Source organism: Lepidothrix coronata, unplaced genomic scaffold, assembly GCF_001604755.1.
Source record: "Lepidothrix coronata isolate B3197 unplaced genomic scaffold, Lepidothrix_coronata-1.0 Scaffold112, whole genome shotgun sequence".
Lineage (NCBI taxonomy): Eukaryota > Metazoa > Chordata > Aves > Passeriformes > Pipridae > Lepidothrix > Lepidothrix coronata.
The window spans coordinates 414,553-437,894 of NW_016690292.1; the positions used below are offsets into that span (position 1 = coordinate 414,553).

Below are 23,342 nucleotides of genomic sequence, written 5' to 3' on the forward strand. Positions count from 1 at the left end.
CAACCCCCCGGAGCCGCCCCGCCCCCGGTGCCCCGCCCACCAACGCCCCCGCAGAGGAGGCGCGGCCCCGCCCCGCGCGCACGCGCACAGCGGGCAGCGCGCCGGCCGCCGGGCGCGCTCCCGGGGCGGGGGGGGCGGTGCCGGGAGGGGAAGGGGGGCGGTGCCGCGCGCACGCGCGCTCCCGCCGCTCCCCACACGAGCACACGCGCGCGCCGGGCGGGGGCGAGCGGCGCCGCCCCGCCGAGGGACCCGGCGGCCGCCGCGGAGGTGAGGGCAGGGCAGGGCAGAGCAGGGCAGGGCAGGGCAGGGCACGGCACGGCAGGGCAGGGGTGGGAGGAGGGGGAGCGCTCTGTGCCCGCAGGAGCCGCCGGGCTCGCCCGGCCGTGCGGAGGGGTCAGCGCCCAGGCTGCCGGGGCAGTGCCGGTGTAGTGCCGGTGTAGGGGCGGCTGGAGGGCGGTGAAATACCTCAGCACCACCCCCCCCCTCCTGGCCGGCGGCTTCGGGTCTGAGGGCTCTCCCCGAGGGTTATTTAGTCATTCCCCGAAGGTTTGAACTGCCGCGTTTCGCACACAGTGCGTTTTTTAATAAAGAGCGGTGAGCCTGCGCGCTCCTGTGGCGGCTGCTGTCCGCTGGAGGGGGAAAAGAGCGGGCAGAGGTGCATGGACGCGCTCCTGGATGTGACCGCCCCGAGAAGTCTTTTAGTTCGCGTGTTTTTCATTCTGTAATAAAGCAGTGAGACGCGTGAGCCCCCGGGGAACACGGAAGGTCTGCGTGGGGTGCAGTTTGCGGTGTGTGGTAGCCCGGGCAGGGTGACCTTCTGGGGCAGGAGGGGCAGCGGGACAGCCCTGCTGGCATCAGCGGTGCCCGCGACAGCCAAAACCCCGCCGCTGCTGGCACTTGTTTGTGAGGTGTCAGGTTTGTTTGCAAATAAAGCCACCGGGGTGGGTTGTTGTGGGGTTTTTTTTGTTGTTGTTTTGTTTCTTTTTGGTTTTGGTTTTTTTGTTTTGGTTTTTTTTCCCTTTTACGAGCCTACGGCTTCTAAAAGCCTCCTTAACCATGCGCAATTTTATGTCTCACAATGAGCTCGGAAAGACTGGTGTATATTCTGATAACTTTTTTTGTTGTTGTTTTCCTACCCAAAACAGAGCTCCTCTTCATGCCTTCCCGGTGCTGGATGGAAGCAAGGCAAAACACACTTGCAGAGCTGAACCTCTTCTGTTGCTAAAGGTATTTGATTTTTGGTATTGGCAGCCTCCCAGGTAATTGATTTGGGTGCCCTTGACACTTGAAAGTTTCTTGACGGTGATCTCAAAGGTCTTTTCCAACCAAAATGATTATGTGACGTTATTTCATGGTATGAATGCTCTATCTGTAGTCCCTAATGCTTTCAAAAAGGTGTTTACAGCTGTGAGGAATTTTCTCTCACCTTTCAGTACCTTCCTGGTAACAAATGTTAAAACGCTGGTATAAATTTTATGTGACATCAAATGAGACAATGCAGTGGAGTTTAATGACTATTACTTTTAGAGTTGAAAGTACAGAGGAAGGGAAAACGAAGAAAAATCAGTCTTGCTTTAAACTTCACAAACGCTTTAGTTAGATTAACTTCTCTAAACAAGGCTGCTTGCTAATCTGGGTGTATGTTGTGTAGCTTTTTTCCCAGTGACAAATGTGATTATCTGAGGGATCGTTTACGGGGTGTGGAGCAAGAGCAGGAAATGCTTATCTTGCATCTGTATGAAATTAAAAGTTGTCTTCTGAAAAGTTTTTCTCTTTGGTTTAGAGCAGCAAGGAAGCTGTGTGGGGTTAGAGGAGCTAATTGAGAGACAGTCTTCTAAGAGTTATTGTTGTCAGACATAGAAGAGAGTAAGCAGCTTGCTGTTTAGTAAGTGGCTCTCAGAACTTGTGTATCTCCTGAATTTAAAAGTGCTCTAGGAGTTGGTGAAGCTTTAAGTACTTCAGTCAAACTACTATTGCAAGAAGTTTTCTCCTTTGGAATATGTGTGATGGAGTTTAAAATAATTTTGCTGCCAAGTTCCTGCTGCACTGTGCTGGAAACTCTTAACTATGAACTGTCTGCCAGTGCTCAGTAGCATTAAATATCCTGTTTCACTCTACTGGCTGTGGAAGGAGAGAAGATGGTTTTTCATGCAATAATCAGTTGTTATTCCATGTTGTTCCTGACAAGGCTCACCACTCATTTGTTTGATAGCCCTGTGAAATACACCCTGTTACATCCTCTCATCCATGTGGCTGTCTTGGAGGCGTGTTGTCCTTGAACAAGAAATTTAGAAGATCACAGGGTGGTTTTAAGCCACCTTCAGTTCTAATTTGTTACCCTTGCTTGTTAACTCATAGCTGGGTCAGGACACTTCTGTTGTTTGCCCTTGTCTTTAAGTGGGGATGATAACAGTTCTTTCTGAATGATAGCTAATGATTTTAAAGAAAGGCACGTGTGCCTGGGGAAATATAGGCAGGCTTCAGGAGATCTCATGTGCACAGCACGTGTGTTAAAATATGCTTGTTTTCTCCTACAGGAGAGGGAAGGGAGTGCTGTGTGCTCTCCTCTCCATTAATGTTCTCCCTGCTTCCCTAGTAGTAATCAAGGGGAAGAATTTTAGGTGTTCATTTTAAAATGTTAATGCTCTCTATATTATTGAGAAGATGTTGGAGTGGTTTTAAGTTCCTCTCCCTTCATGGAGAATTCAGATTAAATGAAACTAAAAGTTTTAATTTAGGTGGGATGAGAAGGTGACTGACAGCTAAGGATGAATTGTGGCAAAGCAGTGCAAAGGTGAAGTAAGGGTACTAACTTCTTACATTTGAAATCAATATACTTAATGCAATACACAATAAGTATAAAATCTGTCTCTTGATTTGACACAGGACTGTCATAAAGAATTGGGCATTTCTCTTCAAATTGTATCTTTCCTGATGTGTAACTTTTACAAGCACAATCAATCACTATGTAGTTACTTAGTAAAGGTAGCTTGGGTTGTTCTGAGCTTCCTGCAACTGGCCAGTTTTTGTAATATGAGTTCTGTTTCATTATGAGCCACATCTACAGAAATCAAGTGTTGATGGAGAAGGGAGGGTCCAACAACAATGCAAGACACTGAGTTGGGAGGAAAATTAGACTGAAGTCTGTTTCCATTTTACTTCTTTGTCCCAAACTCTGGATGTCTGAAACTTAAAAGTGGCTTAACTTTTTTGAGTTCTGAGCAGGCATTTTTACATTTGAAATGTGAGGATCATGTGTATGGAATCAAGGGGTTTGATTTCAGCTGTGGAAAATACTTCCTCGTGCTCCTAGTCTGTTGGACCCTGCTTGGATGCCTTTAAGACCAATTTCAAGATATGCTTTCACTTGATGCCTTTATGGCTGCAGTCATTGTGCTCTGTCTTGGCAGAGTGTTGATCTGGGTTAGGAGTATGATAATTCTTGTCCATTAAGAGTAATTCTGTAACTTACATCTAAACTCATTGTGGTTCTCCAATGGTATAACAACAGGAACTAGTGAACACAGTAAATCCCTTCACTGCTTTTGCAAGACAGCTGAAATTAGGGGAGTGCTGGAAATAACACTATACTTTAAAGTTGTAAGGTCTTTAATGCAGGGGTGTGCCCCTGCTGTGTGCTCATGTGAAGCCCAGCACAACAGGTCCTTGCCATGTTTTGGAACTGAGCGTATATAATGATGTTTATGTGATTTCTGAATGTGTGGTTGTGTTTCTTTTCAGGTGCAGAACGACCTGGCTCAGGCAAGACCCAGTTTTGAAGCGGGTGGTAATACCCAGACTCTGCTTAAACTGCTTTCTTCCATTGAATTCAGACACACAAGCAAGGTATCATCTCAATAGAAAAAGGCACCTGTACTGTGTTCTCCAAGTGCTTCCTGTACATGTGTGCTTGTTTTCCAAATATACTTTTGCTTCCTTTGGGAAGCAGGTTAGAGTGAGAGGGGATTTACATCTGGGTAGTGGATTTTGGCATGTGTGTATCTGGAGTGTTAGGAAGCAAGATGAAAGATGATTTGAGGTCTGGATGAACGGAAACGTGTGGTAATTGTTCCTTTTCTTCTTCTCTTGGCTTTGTTTGCAGGTCTTCTTTCCAGCAAAAGGGAAAGGCAGTAACAGCCTTCCCACACAGCCTCTGAATAATGTGTATGTTAAATATTGCCTCAACAGTGAATTACAATGATGATAATAAAATTCAGGCCTTCAACAAAACTGCAGCTAAGACAGAAACTTGTTCCCTTTTTGCTTACAGTGTGGATTTTACTGAGTTGCATTACACTGTGAGCAATAATCCTAAACTGACTGGAGAAGAACAGATCAGAATTTGAACAGTTCCCTTTTTCTTCAGCTCTTGTCAGACTGCAAGTCAGCCAGTCAGTTCTTGGAGAACAGTCTGATGGCTATGGTCAAGAGGGATGTAAGAAATGCTTTTTATCAAAGATTTTGATAGTTTGCTCTGAACACCAAGTAGTGTTCTTCTCCTGCCTCCCTGCAACTCATCCACAGTGGATTTTAAAGTGGGTGGGCAAGTTGGTTTTGGTGGGAGCAGGTGTTCAGTGCTTGTAAAGTGACAACAGTTAGACATTCATCTTGGACCTCTCGTGCCCATGGGCCGTTTCCCTCCAGAGCAGTTCATCCAGTCTCTGAGCTCTCTGTCTGGCAGGGTGAGCTGCTTCAGAGCCCACAGCGTCCTTGTCACCAGCAGTACTCCTGCAGTGTGCAAAGCACCTCAGCATTGCTTGGATGGTTGGGGCACGCTGTCTTTCAGTGTCACCAGAAACTCTTTGGTTATACAGTCACGGAAAAAAAAAGCATTTCTTTGAAAGCTTGAAAAATCTCTAAAGAGTTTGGCTGTGCTGAGGACATTTTCTTGTACTACCAGCTGTTGCTTAAGTATTTGTTCATTATAATAAAGTGAGTAATGAGAGGGAAGCTGTGATACCTTTAAAGGAAAAGCTTTGTTGACAGAAGTGAACTACACAGTGATGTGAAGTAGCAGACCAGAACAATAAGAATGTAATACAGCAAACATTTCATATCTTTAGTCAGATAGCAAATTTGGCCAAGACTGTAGGTTAAAAACATTAACTTTTCAGTAATTTGGTTTCTATATACAAGAGTAGTGAACTTCCTGGTTTCAGGGAAGCAGTTCTCTGTAATTTAGGAATTGAGTCAGACTAAAGAGAATTGAAATAATGTAGCGAGCTATTATACAGCTGACTGTAAATATCATAGCCAACTGGCAGAATGCAGGAGTCAGTTGTGAAAAAATATGTCAGCTGTTCTAAGACACAGGATTCACATGCTGGTTTTTTGCTAATTTTTAGTCTGTTACAAGCTCTGAAACCATGATACTTGAAATAGAATAGAACCTGTCAAGGTGTGACTTGGAGAAAGTCAGGTCATTAAAATGACTTGTTTGACACCTTGTGGAAATCCATCAGCTCCTTCAAGCAGAACAGCCCTACCTCTGAGCAGCTTCATGTGTCGTTTCAATCCCAGTTCTGAATAACTTCTAAAGCAGGCTGAACTGAAAAAGAGGAGAGCTCTGTAATGCTAGCCTTCTTTTTGTGTTAAAATTTGAAGCTATACGTGTGTCAGTTTGAGTTAAAAAGAAGCTATTTCTTCAGAAGTTGGTAAAACGTGCTTTTATATTACTGTGTTTAAGAAGTCACATATGACATCCATCATGATGATTTCTGAACACATTCTGCCTAAGACTTGAAAATGAGGGTTTACTATTGTCAAGGGGAAAGGACTTTCAAAATACGTTTGTCTTAAATTTTCAGGCATGTGAGTTCCAAGTGACACTCACAGTAGCTCTTACTGACAGATATTGACAAGAAAAATGCAATGGAGTAAAGAAAAAGTATTTCATGGATTGGTAGATTGTTGTGTTTTCTGCCATGAAGCTTCTCCTGTGTTTTACTGCTTTACTTAGAGCACTTTAGAAACAGTGAAAGGTGGAAAACTTGCTGTTCACAGTCTCTTAAAAGAGAATTGATGAAGTGTTTTTGTCATTCTTGTTTTTAGGGCTTGCTCTTCTTTCATTACCAGTGTTCTCATAATTACACTATTTCTATGGATTTAGTTTTTTCTGTGGTATGAGATCTTTAATACTGAATTCAGTCAGAAATCCTCCTGGCTGTGAAATGTCTTAGCAGCACTGTGCTGCTGCCTTGAAGATTTAGAGCTGAGATTTTAAACTGTTAGGGCCAACTTGGCAGGATGTGACTGGTGTGGTGAAGTGCTCGTGTGAGAGCAGTGTGGAATCATTTAGCCTTTCTGGAGATTGGTTACCTGTACAAAGTGTATAGCAATGTTTTTATTTAGGCCTTCAATAATAATATGAGGGTGTTGTTGGTTTTTTTTTTTTTGCTTTATTATCTTCCATCAGTGAATTGTTATCTCTGACTAAGCTCTTGTAGTATCTGCAGCTAGTAATGCAGGGGGAAATAAATTATCTAGATGCCATAAACACTGCTTGCTTTGGAGTGTAAATTATCCACTGATCTGTGGTTTAGAAATGCACATTATGGTTCTGTGAGAAATGGTTTTCTTTCTGGCCATTTGGCAGCATGAACTGACCCAGATTGCTCCTCTGACCTGTTAACTCCTGTGGTTGTGTTTTCTCTGTGTGGTTTGAAACCTCCCCACACCTTCCTGCTGTTTTGAAGGCTCATTTTCTTAAGCTGATTAGAAAAAAAATGTATTTGTGAAAGCGTAAAATAGCTCAGAGACCAAGGCCCTTGGGAGGGCTGCAAATCCTGTCTGGTATCAGGGCATGTGTTCTGTTGTGGGTAGTTTGTGGTGGTTGTTGATGAGATTATTCCTGTGCTTTGTCTTACTGTGCTGGGAGAGGAGGTTTCAGTATAGAAGCATTGTTGTTTCCTCCTGTTTTTACAGTAGTTCATCAAACCTCCCCAGAACTATTAATTAGCACCCAAATTGTCTTTTTAGGTTTCCTCTGATATTTAGAGGGAAGGCAGCAGCCTGTGATGAAGACAAGCAGAGAAACTTTTGGATAGATAAGAAAATAAACACACAAGAGCATGTGCTTTTTCTCCTAAAGTAATAGATTGTTAAAGTCACCTCTTTGTTCTGCCAGAGATGGTCAGCAGTCAGCCTGTCCCCATAGCAGACAGTGGGAAAAGGAAAAAGAAAAAAAGAACCAGAGCCACAGATCACGTCCCTGGGAAGTTTGAAGGTTGGTGGCAATTTATAAGCTTTAAATTGTAGTGGTCTGCTTTGCCTCTGCTATTTTTCTCAGTTTTGTTAGCTAAACATTGCTTTTTGGCAAACATTATGAGCTGACACTTCTGTTTTTCCTTATCCCCCATGTTCTGGCTTTCAGTTTCTTTTTTTTCTTTTTCTCTTAGTGGTGAAATCTGAGTCCTGTTCATAATCTGTTTTGATGTGGGTTTGGGTGGTTTTGTTTTTTGGCGGTTTTTTTGTTTGTTTGTGTGGGGTTTTATGGGTAGGAACAGTGCTGATGTCAAAATGATTGAATTGTTGTGAGCACAAATAATGTGATGCATTGTAAGTAAAATATAGTTCAGTTAGACAAAACTGATCAGTATAAAACTTCTTGCTGGGCAAGTAGCATTGTTAGGTACTTTGCAAATAAGTAGCAGCCCTCTAGGTTTAAACCTTAAATTCTTCTAGGTTTAAATGTCCAAATTTAAGTTGTACTTAAAACACTATCTCTACAAATAGATTTTGTGATAGGCATTTGTTTGATCAAGGAATGAAATGTTTTCCACCTGAAAAAAATTGTTTCGGAGTTTTACATGAAGACAGGGAAGTTGGCTGAGGTCCTAGCAATTGCTGAGATATTAAACATTTCTTGTATGAACAGACTTGCAATTTTGATGCTGGAATGAAGTTTAATTGTAATTTTTCTGGAATTTGACAGAGGGAAGTGAAAAATTAATCATAGTTAGGACTGGCATACCTACTTTAATACTGCATAAATCTGAGGGATGCTTATCAGATAAATAGCTTGTCTTGACATTATTCCCTGAAATGTGTCCTTTCTGCTGGCTTTCTTTGGCAGACTTGTACAAGCTGACTGCTGAGCTGCTTGGTGAGGGAGCATATGCTAAAGTTCAGGGTGCTGTCAGCCTCCAAACTGGGAAGGAATATGCAGTGAAAGTAAGTATAGAGTAAAAGCAGCATCACTTCTGTCTGTAACATGTCTTCTCCCTCCTCGTATCTCAGTGAAAACCTGTAACAGAGTGGGTAATAGCAAAACCTTTTAGGAAATTTTTAATGCTTGAAATGAGCCTGTTTTTATAACTGTTGAGATAACCTGTCATCTTAAGTGTTGTGCCTCCAGAGTGAACTGTTGTACAGCTGCAGACAGAAGTCACAAACAGTAAATCACTGTGTGATGTGTGATCTCAGGGCAAGCTTTCCTTTTTCCTTTGGTTTTAGTCCTACCTTTATCTCTTCTTATGAAAGGAGAGGGTGAGTCATTGTACAGCATGGCCTACCAAACAATGCAAGCTTTTAGGTGCTGCTCTGAGTTTAGAGAGCATCAGTTACTGCCACTACTTCATGTAAAGCTGTCTCTTAATTTTAGATAGAGGTGAGTCTTCTGTAATATCATTATGTTAAGTGTTGGGGCTCACTTACAGATTTGTGGTTATCCTGAGTCCCCCATTTAATTACAAACACAAATAATAGCAGTAGGGAAGCTTTATGTTCAATATTATTCAAAAACCATAGGCACAACATTTCAATTGCCTTTAAAAGTGTGGTTCTATAGATGCTACAATTTTGTCTGTACTTCATAAAATTGTTGAAGTTGCACGTCTGAAATAAACAAACCACTGCATTCTGAATTTGATGTGATCAAATACCAAGTCCCATGAAGTATCAGTGAAGGGTTGCCTGTTCTGCACCAGAGAAGTCAGGATGTAAAAATAAGACACTGATACTGGATGTAGATGGTGGTGATACTTGTGGCAATGTCATGAGCTTTCAGTTTATGTAGCAATCATTCGGTGTTGGCCTCTGTGGAAAGCCCTTGCTCTTGTCCCCTTCCAGCCTGAGGACTGTGTGAAGGAAGGTGACTTCTGAAGGGCTCTGAGATTGAATGTATGTTTTCTTTAATACATTTAGCTCTATTATTGGGTCTCCATAAAGTTTGCACTATGAACCAGACTCTCGTTTTGTAGTGAATTTGGTACCTTTTGCTTAAATGCTTATAATGACAAATCTCTTCTTTTCTGGCTGTTCAATGTCTGATGTGACTCGAATCTATTTTTACTAGAACTCAAAAGGATATCCTGTTCTGCACATTGCAGAGTTAAAATGATGCAAGAAAAAGCTTGTGGTAACTGGTCAGTGGCTGTGTAACATGTGAATTTAGTTCCTTTCTTCTCTTCCTGTCCTGATTTCTCTTGTCCTTCGAATGCCTTCCAGAGCTCTGCTGACTCTGCTCTGCTCTGTAAATAAACACCAGTTAAGAAATTAAACAAACAAAAGTGGACTGTTTATCTCTGATGGGCATGCCTGAGATTCAAACCTTGGAGCAGTTTCCTAATTCCAGAGCTACATGCATAGTTCCTGCAGTCATTTTTCAAATATGAGTTCTTAACTCTTTTCACAGATCATTGAAAAAAATGCTGGGCACAGTCGGAGTCGGGTTTTTCGTGAAATAGAAACACTGTACCAGTGTCAGGGTAACAAGTAAGTGTAGTTTTGTCTTTGTTTATTTAAAGTATCTTAATCATTTTTTTCAAATTTTTAAACCTCTTATGTGTGGCTTGGTTAGAACCTTTGCAGTGGTCTCCTTAAAAACGATTGAAATTTAGACTTGACCTATTCAAAATAAGAATTTTCCCTTCTTTTACCTGTGGAATTTAGGGCAACTATTTACAGATTAAAATTTATATAACTCAATTAGCAGCCAGGTCAGTGTAGCCTGGATGTGTCTCAGTGATGAATGGCATTTGTCCAAATGAGGAATTAACATTTTGACTCTCTCCCCTGCGATTTCACCATCAGCAAAAGCTGACGTGATAGCAGCTGCTTTTGAAAGGAGGTCTTGCCATACCTTTCCCTAATGTGTGGCTCATCCTTCTCTCTGTGTCAGCCTTTCTGCTTTTGCACTGGAACTCTTGGATCAGCCAAAAGCTAATTTGGTTCTCATTTTGATGCGTGCTGACTTCATGTAGCCACAGGATGAAGCAACTTTAAAGCTGCTGCTCGTGTCTGAGGAGTGGGTAAAACTGTGCAGGCACTGGCAGCGTGCTCTGAGAGCTCTGTGATGAGTTTAAGCCAATTCTGAAGCTACTTTTAGGTGTGGCTGTTAATCTAGAATGTATACAACAGCTGTTATCTGTATTACAATTGTGCAGCTTAATTGAGCCTTTTTTAACAAATTCATAACATACAGAAATAATTTAAAACCGAACTTGTTTACCAAACTCATGGGTTTTCATTGTGCTGTAGAGGAGCAGATTATGTCTGTTCTCTTGTGAGGTTAAGAGCATATGGTTATCCACTACATAACTGATGTAAAGCTCATGTAAAACACATGCAGAATTTGGGTTTTGTATGTACTAGTAAGTGTAGAAAATTCTGACTTACACGTTTGACATTCTCAAGGAAACATGAGGTGTTTGTGCTGCAAAGACTTTACGTGAGCTGAACAGGAGTTAGTCTAAAAATGGCAACTAAGGTGCTGGATTTAATAACCTGTTGGCAGATGCCTGTCTCCTTTGAGCCCTGTGTGTTTTGCTTTGTGATTTCCAGAGAGAAAGAATGCCAATTTAATTTTTATTTTTTTTATTACTGCCTTCGGCACAAATGCAATGTTTTAAATTATTAAATACAACCTATTACCAATTATCTTCCTGTCAATTGAGCAGCAGCAGAATCTCACAATCCTGTCTGATTTTGGTGTTTGGCCCGTTTCCTGCACTTAAATTTCAATGTGAGTTGGAAATGAGGTTTTAATGCCATGGGCAACCAAAGCAACTTGTTTAACTAGAACTTTTATTTTTGATTACTTCTGGCACTTCCTAATTATCCATGCTGAAACTCTTTATTTCTGTGTGTACACTCACTGCTTGTTTCTTCTATTTCCCTTTTTTTTTGTTGTTGTTGTTTCTTTTTTTTTTTCAAGGAACATTTTGGAGTTAATAGAATTTTTTGAAGATGACACAAGATACTACCTTGTCTTTGAGAAGCTGCGAGGAGGTACTGTGCCTTTGTTCATTGAATCATTTTAGTCCTGTTTGTCTCAGTGTTTTAGAGTAGCAAGTAAAGAGCTTTTTTTAAAGTGCTTGAGAATTTGAAGACAAGAAGTAGAGGAAATATTATACGAAGCTCAAAGTGTGGTTACTCTTGAATATTGATGGGTCTGGTCATGCATTTGCAGTCCCTTTCTGTAGTTAAGTGATGGAAATGTCAGCTCTGGTAAAGTGGAAGGTTTGAAATATGGTTAGTAGGTCACAGACCCTTCAGGCAAGGGGAGACACACAGTATGTCAGGTATTATGCATGATCCTAGTACAGCATTTATATACTCCAGTAGCGTTTTCCCTTGATGTAGAATGGACTCCTTTTGCTGAAACTCGTGGAGCACTGTTAGGAAAATCATCTTGCTCCTCCCTGGGGTTGCTGTAATTGTGCTTGTGGGTGTTTGAGGGCCCATCACCTGAGCGAGAGTGGTCACTGAGCTCCAGCACTTAACACTCACCTGGGGAATGAGAAACCTGCATCAAGCACTTCATGGACTTTCTCACATTTGTCTGCATTGAGTATAATTACAGTACCCACTAATTGCATGGCTGTGCAAGGCCATGAGTTAAGCATGGCCAACCCTTCAAAGAAAAACAGAACTTCTAAAGGAGTGCAGTTCTGTCCTGAGAACATCATCTGTTGTCTCTGGTCAAGAAGGTTTTCAGTAGCAAACTGTGCAAGAAATACAAATGCTTTCTGCATAGATGGAGAACTGTTTTTAAAAGAGTAAGACTGGTGTTACTTACAGTGTTAGAGCATAATTTGGGCTTTTCATTTTCAACTTTGCCTTCCTGTAGCTTTGGTAACTGAAGGAGCTCTGCTCTGCTTTTATCTGTGTTCAGTTCTCTATGATATGCAGAATCCCTTTAATATCCTTGTCTGACAGCATTTTATAATTGAAAGAGTTAAAATCCAGCTGATTATACTGAACTTGCATGACTTTAAAGTATTTCCCCCCTTTTTTTCCCTCTAAAAGATGTTTTGGGAAGCGCTATGTAATGCTTTCTCTGAATGCTGGAGAGGTGGGAACAACTGTAGCAGGAGTGCCCTGCTATTCTTTCTTTGTGAGAATTCTCTGTGTGGGCTGAATATAAAGTCAGTAGAATATGTTTCCATTGATATTGATATAATTCTTATCTGAGAGAGTTTGGACATCAGGTCTGTTCACAAAGGTAATTTGAAATAAACCTGCTGAGTGAAATGAGCACTTCAGGTGGCTCAGGATTGTTTCCTGCAAGGTGTGGGGTCTTTTCCACAGGGATGGAAACATTGAAAAACTGTTACTGCTTTCTAAAGGTTCAAAGAACAACTGTACCAGAAAAAACCTTTGAAGTCTGTACTTTAAGAAATCTTTAGCAAAAAAGAAAGTGTTTTTTTTTGGCAAGGGAAACTTTTTATATTTGAAATCTAATAACCAGATGTAAAGGGGCCTTCCTCCACCCATCTGACACAGCAGTCATCTCTCTTCTTTTTGACTGTCTTTCCTTTCCCTTTCTGAATCCTTGCTGTGGAGGAGTGGCAGTAGCATTGATGTTATAAGAATAGGAATTACCCAATGGGATATTTCCTTCCACATCTAGAACCCAAGAATAAAAATGAAATCACCTGAGAGAGAAAATGTTTCATGTACTGGGGCTAATAATAAGTGGCAGTTACTTCTTGAATTTCTCTGCCTGATTGCTTTTACAAAATACCTCTCTCAGTAAGAAAATGAAAGGCAGTAGTAAGGCTATTTAGGTGTCTTGGATCTCTGTGGACTACACGTAATCAGTTTTTTAAAGACATTTTTAGTCTTTTGAGAAGATTGAATGAATTCACTTAAGGCAGATAAGGAATCAAACCTCCCTTTATTCTTTGTTAAAGAGACACCAGTGGGGCTCTGCCTGCAAGCTACCAGCCCTTCACTGTGTTCCAATTAGAGATGTCCTTTGTCAGATTTCATATCCTTGGGCAAATTTTCCCTTAAGTCAGTGTGTGAGCCTTGCCTTGATGTCAGTGGGAAATTTTAATGTGTATTTAAAGGCTGAATCTCTTTTTAGTTTGATGCTGTTGAGGCACAAAATGTGTATACTTGACTTTCAGGGCAGGGTTTCAATGGTGACAAAATGAGGAGAGTTTGACTGAGCATGGCCACCCGTGACCTGGGGTAGGTTGGGTTTTGCTGAAGTGCTCATGTACCCCCTTAGCTGATGTTTGAGTTTTACTAGGACTATTGGCAAGTCTCTACTGTCCCAGTGTGTGGAAAACAGACCAGTCATGTGCTGGGGCAGTAAAAAATGATTGCCTCTCATGCTGTGCTTCTACTAGAGAGCCACACTGTTTCAAAATTGTGTTCTAGCACACTTAAGTGTCGAAGCTGCTCAGTTGGACCTTTTTCTTCTTAGTCATTCCCCTGCTGGGTCCTCAGAAGTTGCCTGCTGTGAAAGGCTGTTACAAAATATGAGAAATGAGGTTATGGGTTCGTGATACTTGGAACTAGTTCAGGATTCATGCTGAGGTTTTCCCTTTCACCTGTTGCTCTGACAGGTTCAATCCTGGCCCATATACAGAAGAGGAAGCACTTCAACGAGCGAGAAGCCAGCAAAGTGGTGAGAGACATTGCCTCTGCTCTGGATTTTCTTCATACAAAAGGTAAGAGGAGGCTGCCTCCCTCCTTACTAGTTGGTATTGTACACTTAGGTTATGAAGCACGTTTATCTGTCAGTAGTCAGCCTTTGCTAGCAGCGATGCCAGATGACTTAAGCTGTTTTACTCTATAATATTATTTTCATAATGTGGTATTTTAAGTAATTGCCTGTGTTAGGATGTTATAGGCTTTTCAAAAAGAAAAGTTAAATCAGCATCCAGGGAGAATTAATATTAGGGTTGAGTCTGTTTGCTTGTTCTTGTTACCTAAGCCACCATGTAAAGGTTATTCAAAAGGGAGCTAATGTTCTTTTTAATTTCCTCCTCTTTCAGGTTTACAGAGATACTTTGCTGTATTTATTCAGACCTTCTGCTGGTTACAAGACCCATTTGTTTACAGTAGCTTTTGGTCTCCACATTTAGACCCCCCACTGTTAAATTGAGAGACCTACAGTGAACCATAGTCCTTGTTTGAAGCTGTCCTCGTTTCTTTTGGAATTTGCTTAGATTTAAAAGCAATTCTGTTTGTAGAAGGCTTTTTCATGTTAAAGTGTTTTCCTCCTGCTTTTTCTACTTGAGAGTATTTTTGTTTCATTTCAAAATTCCTGTGTGTTATGGTCATCCCAGAGTATATGTTCGTGTTGGGTGTGATGGATCCCTTTGAAGCCTTTCCTATGTCATGGTTATTTGGCCTTGCAGCTTCAGTTAATGTCACAGTGACTCCTTCTGAGTAGAATGGCATGTAATTGGAGACTATGTTTATTGGCTATTTGTTTTGATACATTTTTTTCTCCTCCTGTATTTTGCCATTCTGATTAGACAGGTAGATCTCAGCAGATCTGCATTTGCTGCCTAAGTTATTTAATACTGGCCCCAGTTCCATGAATGTTCAGTTGCAGCCTGTGCTTATATGTCACAGGACTGCTTATGTGCTAAGTTGGAATCACAGCACTGGTACCTCAGCAGGTTGAACCCATTTAGAAGAAAAGTGTAGCAATGCATAGGGAATAAAGTGGTAAACCTGAGAAATATGGATCTTGTCACATGTTGTGACTGTTAGGAAAAGTTAGTTTGAATGTGAAATCAACCTTAGTTTGGACTAAGATTTTTGGTGATCTTCATAGCCTGTCTATGTGATAACTCAACTTTAAATCTTCAGAGAAGGTACTCTTTGAATACCTCTGTTTAGAAGATTTTGACTTTGAGACACGGGGCAGATAAGGAACATCAAACTTAGGCTGAACCTATAGAGAAATTCTTATTTGATGTGTTAGGGTTTCTTAACAGCTGAAAGTCCAGGTACCCTGTTCAAGGAAGTTTAACATTGACTCAGCTAATACCCTTCTGTAGTTCTCTCCCAGGTTTTAGTTTTAATTTCCCCAGACAAGACAAGAGTGATTCATTAAAATGGCTGTAGAGCAGCAATCTGCTTTCTTGTTGTTTGCTGTGAAGTGGGGCAGAGGGGACATGGCTTGCAGAATGGGCTACAGCAACATCCCCTTTCATTTTCTTGTTCTCGTTATGGTTCTTCCGTGTGACATTAAAATAATTAGTAAGTAGCACACAGAACACTGAAGTAAACAGGAAATTAAAGCAGTTTTATTGCACAGCTTAATGGTGAAGTGCTACAGCTAAATGCTTTAAAAAAAAAAAAATTTGAGTGAGGACAACTAATTCTTTTGCCAGGGGTAGTTTAAAACTCAGCTGGATGATAATGCTGCCTTACACCCACTTGGGACGTGTGTGCTTTATTGCTAATAATCCGCTGGAGGAGTGTTCGAAGGCAGTTGTTTTCTCAGCGCTGCGTGCAGCAGCGAAATAAAATGTTACATAATCGGACATTTGAATTCACACGATGATACAAAAAGATGTTTCTGGCAAGCCAAGCCGACTGTTGGGGAGTTTTGTCGGCCTTGTTGCTGTAAATGTCAGCACAGGCCATCTTGATGGATTCGTTGTGCCGTCTTCTGTGCCGGAGCAACGTGAGCTGCGTCAGTAGGAACGCTCCGATTCCTTTAGATCAGGGCTGTGCTGTTATGTTTGAAGTCATGTCTTGTGGACTGTGCTCAAGAAAAGACATTAAGAACTCCCTTACCTAGAGTTTGATGGGATTTTCTTTCTCGTACTCTGAAGTAGTATGAGGTGTGCTTGGAGTGTAATTTTTTAAATCAAGGCTAGAGTGCAGTTAAATTACAGCCAAGTTGCTCATTTGATTTGATTTTTTTTGCCTCTCATTTTCTACCTTCCAGTTAAATGGAGAACTACCAGAAATTGTGTGTTTAGGCATTTGAAGAGCTGCTTTGACAACACAGAACCAGCTTTGCACGTGAATTACACGGATAACTTTGTGCTTCCCTGTTAGGTTTGCCTATTCTGATAGCAGATGAATGAAGAGGCCCTTTGGTTGTTTGCTTTTAGCTTTTCTTCTTCATCTCCAACTGAACCTTTAATTTTTCTTTTGCTTCAGCAGTGAGTGTGTACGTCAAAGGGATGTTTTCATCTGGGAACTCAGGGGTTTTTTTGTGGGGCAAAATGTCTCAAATATCGTCTGTGCTGGTAGGAGTTCAGCAAACCACCAGTTGATCCATCTGGAAAGAAGGACTTTAATGTAAAAGGCACAAAAATCTTTTGATTAAACTGTGTAAACAAGTAAACTTTCCTACAGGTTAGTCATCTTAATCATCTGGTTTTAATTAATGTAATCAATTTGGGTTAAGCCAAGAAGTTCCAGTGTTAGCAGGTTCTTATTTGCTTGACAGACTCTCATGTGCAGTTAAGTATGATAAAGGTATAGCAGGGTACAACAGTGACTTTTAACAGATACAATTAAATTATTATATTTAAGAGGGCAGGTGTGTGTAGCATGCTCAGACCTAGAATACTTCCCAGGCCACCTTCTAATAAAGAGAAGTTGTGAGAAATAAAGCAGCAGAGTATCCTCTCTGATATACATTTGTACTCTCTGTTTAGGTATTGCTCACAGGGACCTGAAGCCTGAAAACATCCTGTGTGAATCTCCAGAAAAGGTGCTGCTCTGGTCTCTTAACCTTCTGTGATGTTTTTTTAACTTGGTTTCCAAAAACAGTCCTTGTGTCTTTCTCTTCTTGAAAACTTTCGAACTCATTATTGAACGTCAACTAAATGTAACAGAACTGAAGCTTAAAAGAGACTAAATTCTTCTTTGAGCTGTGCAAATGTCAACATCTGGCTGAGAGATAAAAAGCCAACTGGCCTTAGAGGGGTCATGGCAATTACAGCCTATCACCTCATCTGTTCTGAGCCACTGCCCACATGGACAAGCAACATTTGCAGGGCAGCTGGTCACATTATTTGACCAGTTCCCAAAGTGCCCTGGTGTGTACTGACACTTGCCTAACCAAATAAAAAAATAATGCAGCAGGATCAGATGCTGGCAGTGTGGGCAGAGGAGGTGAATGGAATGAGTGGAAGATAGCTGTGAGAGGCTGGATTACTGGATTTCATTAGGTACTTGTGTTCTGTCCTAGGATCTTCCACTTTCTACATGGGATATTCATATATATTGCATTAATAACAGTCTTCCTGACCTCTTATTGTTTTGTCTTTTAGATGTCACCAGTAAAAATATGTGACTTCGATCTTGGTAGTGGGGTGAAGCTGAACAGTGCGTGTACTCCAATAACTACTCCTGAATTAACAACGCCGGTGAGAGCCCTGCTGTGGCTTTGTGCTTTTTTGTTTTTGTTCTACAATAAACCAATTTTTCTTACCTCCAGAGGAGAGCTTCCAAAGGGCTTACTGCCACTACACCCAGTGGTAGATAGTTCATTTCAAGTGAGTGTGTACATGTGATAAATACTGTCTTGCTTTCCGAGTCATAGAACAAATACACAGAAGCACAGGAGCTCACCTTATTAATTCTCCTGTTGGCCAACAAGGGATACGTTGGTCCTGCTCATCCCTTACACAATCAAATGAGGAAGCTTTTCATGCACACTTTTTGTGTGCTTATGGACAGAGTTTGAACCCTAGTTTCGTGTTCATTTCCCCATGTTTGGGTTCTGTAGCTCAGACCCATGAGCTAAGGGGAGTGCAAGCTCTGTAATCAGTGTGTGCCTTTATAATACACTTTAGTTTGAAAAACTACAGTCCTATGCTTTTATCATTACTGTGAAAGAAAAATCTGACAGTGTTCAGGAGTCTTACAGAAATCACTGCCCGTGATACACTTGTTTACTTTCTGAAAATTCTGATAACTAATGGAGAAGATCTAAAAACCTGAAAGATGTAAATTAATATTTTGACCTTGTATTAGGGGATCCTAGTCATATGGAACAGCTAATGATGCTGCTAAAGAACAGTAGGAACTCCTTTGCCTTCTGTTAGGTCTCTGTACTCCTTTGCACCTGAAATGTGTTAATTTTTTCCTGTGCTCACAAAATGTTTCAAAGCTCTTGGCAACTCCTTAGCAGGAATGCATCAGCTGGGACTTGGCTTAACAAAATCAGACCAGCAGTGAAAGGCAGCAGTAAACTTCAGTAGTCTCTGATGCCTGATTCTGCTTTTAGACCAGTCCAGTTGGAATAAAGAGAGAATGATAAACCTGAGTCTTGTTTTGACGTGACCCTCCCTTTGAAAAGTTGCTTGAATTCGGTTTCCTAGTGTGGGTCTGCAGAATACATGGCACCTGAAGTGGTGGAAGTGTTCATGGAGGAGGCCACGTTCTATGATAAGCGGTGTGATCTGTGGAGCCTGGGAGTGATCCTGTACATCATGCTCAGTGGTTACCCCCCTTTTGTGGGCAACTGCGGCACGGACTGTGGCTGGGACAGAGGAGAAGTCTGCAGAGTTTGCCAGGTGAAATGTGCATGTCCTGGGCATGTGGGGAGAGCAGAGTTTGCCTGTGAGCTTGGGGTGTAAGACTTGCCGTAATGTCAGCAATGGAGAGCTGTGTCTGTGACCCAGGCAGTTGTGTGGACATGATCTGTCACTGACAAGTGAGTGGTAATATAGAAGCTGAGTGATGTCATTTTCCAAAGTAAAGTCAGGCAACTGCCTCTCTTTCCTTGTGTTGTGAGATCTCAGAGCTTCTCCTCATCCTCTCCCCCACCCTGCAATCCTCCTGTGTTCTGTAATCCTTGATTTGGTTTATGGTAGTCACGGGAATTCCTAAGATGAAGGTTGAGCCCCAGGAGAGTCAGCATGCAGGGCCTGAACTTATTCTTTCTCAAACCTCAGTACTTCAGTTGCCCTCTTATGAGGGGGATCAGGAGGGGGAAGGTGTTTTCAGCACACAATGTATTGTGTCCATCTTAGGATGCTCTGAATCATTGTGGAGCTGCCTGTCGCTCTCCATTGCCTCCATAAGGAGACTGGATGGTTTCAGTTTGCACCCTCCATCTGAGGAGTCTTCTGGTTACGTTGTATTTCAACTAAAAAAAATTTTCCATCACTAGAACAAGCTTTTTGAGAGCATCCAGGAAGGCAAGTATGAATTTCCTGACAAGGACTGGTCGCATATATCCTCTGAGGCCAAAGATCTCATCTCAAAGCTGCTGGTTTGTGACGCCAAAGAACGACTTAGTGCTGCTCAAGTCTTGCAACATTCGTGGGTTCAAGGAGTACGTATTCCCCTTCATCTTATTTTAAGTGTTATTCTTCTTGCAAAGTGACAAACAAGCTGTTCTCTGTCTCTGAACTTCTAATAGATCCATTGTGTGTTTTAGTGCTTGTATCTTGATTAATTAAATGATACACAGCGGCTTTATTCTCTCCATGTGGCAAATATTAGGTTGAATCTGTCAACCTTTAAGTGTTTGGTGTGGGTTTTCTTAATTATTGCTTTGTGCATTTTAAATGGATTTCTTGTGAATACCAAGCTCTGCAGTACACAGATTATGATGTTACTCTTTAATACAGGAATGCAGAATGCTGGTAGATACAGTTTTATAAGAACAGCAGTGTCCTCTTTTGCTTCAGTTTCCTGTTCAGGAAAGAAGGAATAGACCCTCTGGAGGGCTTCCAAAGCTGTAGTCTTGTACCTGCAAGCTGTGAAATCATCTTGTGAGGGGAAACAGATTATGAAATACGTTTTTTAAACAAACAGGCATTTGTAAGCCCACAGTGAATTAATTTATGTGCAATATCTGTTAGTTGTAAAGATTTGGGGGAGTTACCTGATTTGTCACTCTCTTGGGAAAGCTTTCTAATATGTAAGTAACTTTTCTTAACTGCTTCTTCTAGCAGGCTCCTGAAAGGGGATTGCCTACCCCTCAAGTTCTTCAAAGGTGAGGTTCATTTTCTGTAAACTTGGTCAGGAATAATTACTGAAAGAATGGATGAGAGCTAGGAGTTGACAAATCGAGGGTTAACATCCCTGATTGAGAATGGAACTTCCCAAATGTGCAGCAGTAATTTTGTTAAGAGCATCAGAAATATTGAAGCTCGGAATTTTCTTTATGATCTAATCTTGCTTGTTTGTGGGGAAAGCATTAGAGGGGATTCCTGCAGTGCAGTGTGAATCTTAGACAGGAAATAATGATGGTTTTGGCAGTTTGCTGCCCAGGAGGGGGAGAAAAAGGCATAAAGGCGTGTGTTATCCAAAGAGACTTTCTGATGGGTGAATAACCATCATAAACAGACTCGGATCCGACTTTCGTTGTACTTGGTGGTAATCACAGTATCCATGTAACTGTGAGCAGGACAAGCCTCATTGGAAGTGATTTGATGGCAGATTCTGTTTGCCAGGGAGCCTGAGTCACACATCTCTATTTCAATGTCTGCCATTTGTGATTCTAGGTGGTTCTTCCCATCAGAAATGTATTTCCTCAAGCCACAGGTGTAGTTGTAGTGGTCCTGCAGTCCTCTGAAGAACGACAGCAGTATTGCCCCATAAGGCCATCCTTGGATAACATGTAGAAATTAATCACGACATCTCAGGTGGCTTCCTGGGTTTACACTGGAAGTCCTTGGCAGAAGGAGGACTGGAACTGTGGCTGTTTCCAAAACCCCGGAGTGTTTGTCTTGTATTGCTGTTCCTCTCAGTGAGGATAGATGCAAATATCAAGTGGTCATTTTGCCTGCTGCGTTCGATGTTTCCACAGGAGAAATAAACCTGCCGGGAAACGGCTATTCTGGTGTGAGAGTAACCAGGTGAAGTGACTTGGGTCTGTGCTGTAACTGCTTCCTCCTTTTCCCTTGGCAGGAACAGCAGCACAAAAGACCTGACCCTCTTTGCTGCAGAGGCCATAGCCCTGAACCGCCAGCTGTCTCAGCACGAGAGCGAGCTCAGCGCGGAGCAGGACGGTGTTGCCCGCGCCGTGTGCTCCATGAAACTCTCCCCTCCCTCCAAGTCCCGCCTCGCCAAGCGCAGGGCAATGGCACACGCCACCAAAACCAGTGACTTCCAGCCAGTTCCTCATAAAGCCTTCTGAACTCCTCTCCTGCTGCAGATGGCAAGATCAGTCTGTGTTCTTATTTGGATTTTCAGCGCCGGTAAAAGCTTCTCCGCTCCTGACACTTTGATTAGAAGCTCGCTCTTGTGGTGTGACTTGTAACTTTAAGGGGACAGCTTTTTATGGGAATGTTTTTTTGCCTGTCAGATTTAGTGCATTAAGATAATTTAACGGATCTTTTTAAACTGCAGAAGATGGGTTTGCTGCTGTATTATCTGAGGTGATAAATCACTAAGTTTTCCTCATTTTCTTCTTAGAAGAGCACACTTTAAAATGCAAACTTGAAAACATCAGGAAATAAAATGCTTTGCCTGGCAGAGCATCAAGCCTCTCCCTGCCAATGGCTGCTCTCCTTGATGGCACATCCTGAAGGTGCTGCTGTTCCTGTCAGCAGCAGGGACTGTTTTCAACCAACAGTGCCCCTCTCTTTCTGTAGACTCAGGAAATGAAGGTGGTGACCGGGTGGATCTCTGCATTACCTTTACTGGACTTAAATTGCATGAGTATGATACTGTAAAGATGCAAGGATTGCTCAGGCTTCTAGAGATGAAGCAGATGGGGTAGTTTTTTATGTTGTTGATAGATTGTGTGTCAGCATGTGGAGTGAAAACTGGGAGGGGTGGGTTTTTTATCTGACATCTCTTTGCTCTTAACTAAAATGTGCTCCATATCATCTCTTTTTTCATTTTCTAGGGTTTGATGTTCATCATGTCCCCGTCAAACAGTTACATTCTTAATTCTGATAACCACAGTATAACAGACTGTTTATGTAACAGTTTACATGTACTATTAGGTGGGTTTTTTAATATTCATGTGGGGTTTTATTATATTAAGGCTATCCTAAGTTATACTTTCCTTTCTGTAAACTTGTATTTCTCGGTGACCTTTTACGTGTCCTGCCTGGGCTTCCTAATGTGAATGGACAGAGTTCAGTGAATTTTGGTGTGTGAATAATTTAGAAATGCCAAATGCAGTGGTACATCTGTACGAAAACGTTGCTGCAGCCGTTGCGTTCTGCCTCCTGCAGCGATCTCAGGCTGGGTGTCTGGATTTGTGCTCCCAGTTTTAGGACTGTGGCGCACTGGGAGTCAGGAACAATTTGGAAGGGTTCTGGCTGAAAAGCTGAAGATTTTGAGTGACCAAGGGGAAGTGTCCATGGAGAAGGATGTGGATGTTGAGCACTTTCTAAAACATAAGCTGTGAAAACTGGGCCACTAAGATGCCCGACATGATGCACCTTAACTTGCCAGCCCTTTCTGAAACCCTTTGCCAGGGCTTTTTGTGCAGAGAGGTGAGGAGGAGGCTCCCAGGTGCCAGCACAAAACCCCCCCCACAAGCAGAATGAGAAGGAATAAAGTAGCAGATGCAACAAGCACTTGGAAATTGAAAGGTCAAAGCTGAATGTCTTTGCATGGCCTATTCAGAGTGGTTTTACATTACCTTTTATCAGTGTGCATATGGCTATTTTTATACAACAGGCTGTATTTTGTGACTAATATTAACGTCGTTATTTAAAAGTTTTTATACGTTGTGCCAGTCGAAAAATTATGAAATGTATTTTGCTTTTTTTATTAAAATACTCTAAGTTATGTATTTAACACATTTGGTAGTTTCGTGTGGTTTTTTCCTCTTAATTTTTGGTTCCACAGAAAAAAAGAGAATTATTTCTCTGTGTGACGTTGGATTTAAGACAATTTAAGTCTCTGAAGACTAATCATACCTCCCTCTTCTATTGATTTGTCAGTCTCTGGTCTCCGATGGTAAAATGAAGCTGTGGCTGCATGGAGAGGGCTGAAAGGGAACCTGTGATCCTTTTACCTTCAAAAGAGATGAGCTAACTGAGTTCAGGAACTTATCTGCACTGTTACATTTCATGTTCTTCCCTTTGATTTCTGCATGGAGCAAAAGTCCTGAAACTTGGCCGGGAGCAGTGGTACGATGCAAAGTACTCTTGGATGGAGGCCTGAAGCCTTTGAGACTGCAGAAGTCTCAGCAGCACCATTAGCATGGA

At 41.8% G+C, this 23,342-nt stretch overlaps 1 protein-coding gene across 5 annotated transcripts; it reads left to right on the forward strand.

Annotated features, from left to right (window-relative positions):
- Positions 1-224: 224 nt before the first annotated feature.
- Positions 225-22,933, forward strand: MKNK1 (MAP kinase interacting serine/threonine kinase 1). Of its 5 annotated transcripts, XM_017824721.1 has the most exons (15): positions 226-267; positions 1,146-1,227; positions 3,742-3,846; positions 4,103-4,164; positions 7,127-7,225; positions 8,075-8,172; positions 9,635-9,714; positions 11,156-11,229; positions 13,800-13,904; positions 16,869-16,924; positions 17,487-17,582; positions 18,540-18,734; positions 19,334-19,498; positions 20,121-20,164; positions 21,082-22,933. In XM_017824721.1, exons 5-15 carry the CDS (start codon positions 7,129-7,131, stop codon positions 21,308-21,310), a joined length of 1,239 nt encoding a protein of 412 aa, XP_017680210.1. In that variant the 5' UTR covers positions 226-267; positions 1,146-1,227; positions 3,742-3,846; positions 4,103-4,164; positions 7,127-7,128; the 3' UTR covers positions 21,311-22,933. The 5 variants fall into 5 exon arrangements, with proteins under 5 accessions (XP_017680211.1, XP_017680210.1, XP_017680208.1 ...); XM_017824722.1 differs by lacking the exon at positions 4,103-4,164 and having other exon boundaries at positions 225-267; positions 20,124-20,164; XM_017824719.1 differs by lacking the exon at positions 4,103-4,164 and having other exon boundaries at positions 6,979-7,225.
- Positions 22,934-23,342: the final 409 nt, after the last annotated feature.

Bases quoted from the DNA above. Each gene is read 5' to 3' on its own strand.
- MKNK1 (XM_017824721.1), top strand. From the start codon at position 7,129: ATGGTCAGCAGTCAGCCTGTCCCCATAGCAGACAGTGGGAAAAGGAAA. The intron at 7,226-8,074 runs GTTGGTGGCAAT...TTTCTTTGGCAG, and splicing joins CGTCCCTGGGAAGTTTGAAG to ACTTGTACAAGCTGACTGCT. The intron at 13,905-16,868 runs GTAAGAGGAGGC...CTCTCTGTTTAG, and splicing joins GGATTTTCTTCATACAAAAG to GTATTGCTCACAGGGACCTG.